Below are 5,221 nucleotides of genomic sequence, written 5' to 3'. Positions count from 1 at the left end.
TCATACTAGTTTATTATTAAATTTGTAGGTCATAATTTGGCCGAAATTATAGCTGAGAAAATAAGTCAAAATCATATTTAAACTCTTAAAAGAGTAGTCCCAAAATAACAAAATTCTATAAGGAAGCAAATCCCTACTTTCTAGGACTTCTAAGCCCAGTCATACAAAGAAGTCTCATTAACCTAAACTACAGGCGCCCAACACCTATACAAAGGGTCTGACATGCCTATATAAAGGATCCGACTTCTCATTCTCGGAACTACGTTTTGTCTTGATTCCTAACACGCTAGAGATACATAGATATCTTGTAAAGGCAAATCAAAGCCACGAAGCACAAGTGCAAATATTAAAACTCAAAACTCTCCGACCCTATCGTTGTATGTGTTTTAAAGTACAATGCAAGGACATGTTATGGATTTTTGTATTTTGAACATATGTTGTGAATTTTCAAGGCCTATAGTAGGAGTAATGTACAACTGACTTATTTCATTTCAATTTACATGTGTTATTAGTTTTATTATTAATCATATCTGATAAGTGAAGTAGTTAACAAACAAGTATTCCAATGTTAAAAGCACCTTATTCTTTCTTAGTAGCACCATATGAGGAGAATTCAGGACGTAAATAATTTAATACTGTCCCAATCTTCCTTAAATATGCAAATATAGAATATTTTGAAGACTAACTACATATTTTATTACAATGTATAGTTTGTAAAATCGTAATCACGTCAAGGTTCAATTTTCCTCGTATATCTTTGCATGATAAGCTTTATAGCAACCATTCTTTTAGTATGTAGTTAGTAATCTTAGGCCTCATGTTCCAAAGAAATTTGATTCCAAGTTCCTCAGAGTAATCATCAAGAACTTCCACCATCTCATACTTATGTCTTACGTCATATGGAGTTGTGTTGTCCAATTGTGTTGACCAGTTCCAATATACTGCCCATATTTTTCCCCTTCTTCGAAAAATCCTAACACATCCCCCGCTACTAGCCTTCACTCGACTCAAATGATGAGAAAAAATATTAACTTGATCAAGAATTTCTATGTTCAGTACTCTGAAATGTCCACAAGATTTAGTAAACCCTGAAACCAGCCAATTCACTAATCCAAATTCAGTATCAGTTTTGGAGCTCAAGTAGATGAAATGGACCTTGAATGGTTGCAGCGATATGACTTCTCGGATCAAACAGTACAATCGAGGCATGCCATCTTCTTCATCATACAATGCCCATATTTTCTTTGGTTGGATGCACTCTTCTGATCTATCCTTATCAAAATCATGGAAGTCTGAGTCTGGGACTGATATTGGCACTGACTTAGTTTTCTTGAGTTTTTTATGATGAAGCAGCCTCTCTTTCATTATATCAACCATTCCTTTAAGCACTAATTCATGATAGTTAATCCTTCATGTTCTATCTTTTCACATTCCACTTCCTATTATAATAGCACTTTATTAATCCCCAACTTGATCATCAACACTGTGTTTGTCATCATTGTACAATTAAGGCATTGACATTATGCACTATTCGACTTCTTAAACATTGTCAAATATTTCCAAAAATGTCAATGAACATTAAAATCTGCTTAGTAAAGAGAGTTAGCAGAAAGTTATGACTCATGGAGATGAACATTTTTTGCCACTAACTATACCAGTTATGCATCATAATTGAGGTAATGTACGTGTTATATTAATTAACAACGAATTCAGATTGTTACTAAAAATACTTCTTATAATCGTCATTTGCTTAACACATAAATCTTATTAGCAAAGATGATCCTCGCATTGATTTGAAGTTCATGTAATTTTCTTTTAAAATGGCGATTAATCCTCACATTGATTTGAGATTTTAATCAAGCAATAGGTTCATGTAGTTTTCTTTGAAATTGACGATTATATTTTTGGTGCATTTTTTTATTTGTTCGTTAATATAATTAAGAGTTAATCATCTCAAAATACGATATATGATATATCGATTGCTTTCATTTATATAACAGTTTACATTTAAAAAATTATCGGATAACAAATTTGCGTAGTGCGGGCAAAACTCCCTAGATATACACAATAACCGCTCAAATATTTTATCCATGTCAAATAATATTTAATAAATAATAATTAGAAGTGGCATAGCTAAAATCAAATCGGTTGCAACTTACACTTAGGAAGCATATAAATTTGTAATGGGCTATATATACAATGGGTAGAGTTGAGTTGGTCCAATAAGAGTGGGCCTGGGATTAGTTAAAGCAAAATTCCAGCAATAAAAAGAAAGGGAGAAGTAGGGTTTGCGTTTCAAACTTGCTCCGCCTATAAAGGCAGCAGCAACCAGGCCGATGAATAAACACCCAAATATCGTATGTATTGTTTCTCTCTTATTCTGAACACTTTTCTCTGAATGATTGATGTTTTGTAATATTTGATTTTGTTTGGAAAATACAATTTCATGTATTGAATGAGTTAAATAAGCAGATGATGAAAGATTTTGAATTTGGGCTGATTAACCATGAAGCTCCAAATCGAGCTTTTTAAAACTGATGCTTGTGTCATCCTCTTCAATCCAATTTAAATATTTTTTTTTGTTTTTGTTTGAAATTCACATAGTGTTAGACGTCTGTGTGTATATTTGGATGGTGATTGGTGGGGAAGCAGGAGCAGATGATGATATAATTATGTATTTTGGGCTGATTATCCATGAGGCTCCGAAATCGAGCTTTTTAAAACTGATGCTTCTTTCTTTACCCCCCATTTAATCCACTGTGGTTTGGAGTCGAATTTTGATTTCACTATCTCGTGTCAGTCAATTTTATACCAAAATTAAATTATAGAATTCCCTTCTTGCCAAACAGTCCTATGGTTTGAGGATTTAGGAATTTCGTTTTGCTATTTTAACTCTATAAACAATAAGAGGTGATTTTAAATTAGGATTCTTGAAAACGTTTACAAATGCTTAGTTATTAATTGACATTATCAATTTGGATATGAATCTTAAAAATGCAAAAGTTCACATGTATAAATAATATGGACCACGAATTAAAGTACAACACCTGATATTTGAGAATAATTATTTGAATCATTTTGAAATCGCAACAGCATAGTTCACTTGACAATTCGCAGACTTCTTCAATGGTTGTGGTGGCTTTTCTATTTCTATGATCAAAATGAAACACCACTGCTACGTGAACATCGTACAAAACGACATGAATACGACATGAATAATTAATATTTGGTTTTAAAAATTTGTACACGAATATGAAATTATAGTAACACAAAAAAAAACGTATATAATTAGTATCGGGTTTGGATTTTTGATATAAGTACACGACACGGAACGAAAGTACACGAAATAAGTAATTAATTAATTATACACACACATGCACACATATTGTTGTGCAAGACATGCCTGCACTTTAATAAGACTAAGTCAAATTGACAATCTTAAGTAAGTTGTATTGTAATCTTAATTTGTATTTTGTATTGTAATATTTAAAGTCTGTAAAAATGATCAAGAGCAGATTGATGTCTTTTTCTGTAAACAGTATCAAGCCTAAATTTTTTATCTAGAAGTTTGAAGTTGAATAAATCCGTTTTGAGAAAATATTCTAAGTCAAGATCTCTATAAGTCACAGATTTAGTGTTATAGAGAAGTCATTCGAGAACTCCAAAATGACTTATAGACAGTGTTCTAAAAATCGGTTTAGGCGGCCTCAGCGGTGTCTAGGCGTTAGACGATGGTAAAATGCCCAAACTCAGACCTAGGCGGTGATTTAGGCGTTTTTTTGAAAATCAGGTCAAAATCGGGATTAGGCGGGTTAGACGGTCAAAAATCGGTCCTAGGCGGTCTAGGCGGAAAATAATTAAAAAATCTTTTTTTTACGTTTTTATGATTTTAATTCGTTAATTTCATAATTTCACACAATATCATGCCAATTTCTAATATAAAGTATTGGTAAAAAGTAACAAATAATCTAATATATTTATTTTCTCACTTAAAATATAAAAATGACATATTGTAATTAGTTTAGAATTGTGAATTAAAACATAATTAATATTGTAAAGTCAATAATTAGTAAATAACAAATGCTAAATGCGAAGATATTGTTTAATACCATTCTAGTTTCTTTTGTCAAACGAATATTTGACATATTGATCATTACATAATTATAAAAATTAAAAATAATATTTATATTCTTCTGATTAATATTCCGATAATCAGTCCGATTAATTTCCGATTTGCCAATTAATCTTTCGAAGGTACCCTCGCCGCCCTGGGATGCCTAGCGATTTCTGGAACACTGCTTATAGAGAACTCATGAAAGCTACTAGAGAACTCAGAGATATCGACAAGCTAAAATGAAGATATAAAGATTGGAGATATCGACAAGTCATTTATTTACTAGAGAACTCAGAGTTATCGACAAGTCAAAATTCACTAGAGAACTCTAAGTAATCGATAAGTCAAATTTTACTAGAGAACTCAGAGATATCGACAAGTCAAATTTGACTAGAAAACTCTGAGTTATCGGTAAGTCAACAAGTCACTAGAGAACTCATGGATATCGATAAGCCAAAGTGAAGATATGAAGATCAGAGATCTCGACAAGCAAAATTCTCTTATAGAGAACTCAGAAACCTCTACAAGTCAAATAAACTATAGAGCAATGAGAGATCTCGATAAGCTAATATACTTAACGAGATGTCAAGTTCTCTATATATGCCTAACTGGAGATCTCGAGGTAAAATCTCAAAGTACAAATTGCAGACTAGTTCAATATCCAAGATTAACAATCAACAAACAATCCAACCAGTTGGATTGACAAGTCTACAAAAAGCAGCTTGAAGAGTGTGCAAGATCAAGGGTGAAGATTAATTGACAAAGGATGATCAAAGTTAACACAATATGCAAAGATATGTTAAGCCAGAAATGAAAGATATACTTTTCCTAAAATGGAATGATTAGTGGCAGTTTAATAAAGTGAATAACATCTCTTATTATACACTGTGTAAACCCGTAGTTAACTAAGATATAAAGTTAACACTGGTCCTTTGTTAGATGTAACAATTTAGATCAAGGAAATTCATGTATTCTCTCAAGATTAAAGCTAAGCTCTTTATCAACAAAGAGCCTAGAAATTTTGTAGCAAAACATTCTTAATTTTAATATATAATTAACTGAGTTTTCAAAGATCTGTGTTATTCATTGTTGCATATTTAATTTCAG

General features: G+C 31.9%; 1 protein-coding gene and 2 non-coding genes across 3 annotated transcripts; 2 read left to right on the top strand and 1 right to left on the bottom strand.

The window, feature by feature from the left end:
* Positions 1 to 771: 771 nt before the first annotated feature.
* LOC141660992 (uncharacterized) lies at positions 772 to 1,377 on the bottom strand. Its single transcript, XM_074467972.1, has one exon. The coding sequence runs from the start codon at positions 1,375 to 1,377 to the stop codon at positions 772 to 774; it is 606 nt and encodes a 201-aa protein (XP_074324073.1).
* Positions 1,378 to 2,466: 1,089 nt separating this feature from the next.
* On the top strand, positions 2,467 to 2,544 carry LOC141662787 (small nucleolar RNA SNORD36). The gene has a single exon (XR_012550881.1). It is a non-coding gene; the product is annotated as a small nucleolar RNA SNORD36 (small nucleolar RNA).
* A 108-nt stretch (positions 2,545 to 2,652) lies between these two features.
* Positions 2,653 to 2,733, top strand: LOC141662902 (small nucleolar RNA SNORD36). The gene has a single exon (XR_012551004.1). It is a non-coding gene; the product is annotated as a small nucleolar RNA SNORD36 (small nucleolar RNA).
* The last annotated feature ends 2,488 nt before the right edge of the window (positions 2,734 to 5,221 follow it).

The sequence above is a fragment of the Apium graveolens genome, chromosome 5 (genome assembly GCF_009905375.1).
Source record: "Apium graveolens cultivar Ventura chromosome 5, ASM990537v1, whole genome shotgun sequence".
Classification (NCBI taxonomy): Eukaryota; Viridiplantae; Streptophyta; class Magnoliopsida; order Apiales; family Apiaceae; genus Apium; species Apium graveolens.
Note: the sequence above shows the minus strand (reverse complement) of the source record. Positions and strands in the feature narration are given on the sequence as shown.

What these genes read in the sequence shown, in the direction of transcription:
- LOC141660992 (XM_074467972.1), bottom strand. Translation starts at nt 1,377, where the DNA reads ATGGTTGATATAATGAAAGAGAGGCTGCTTCATCATAAAAAACTCAAG.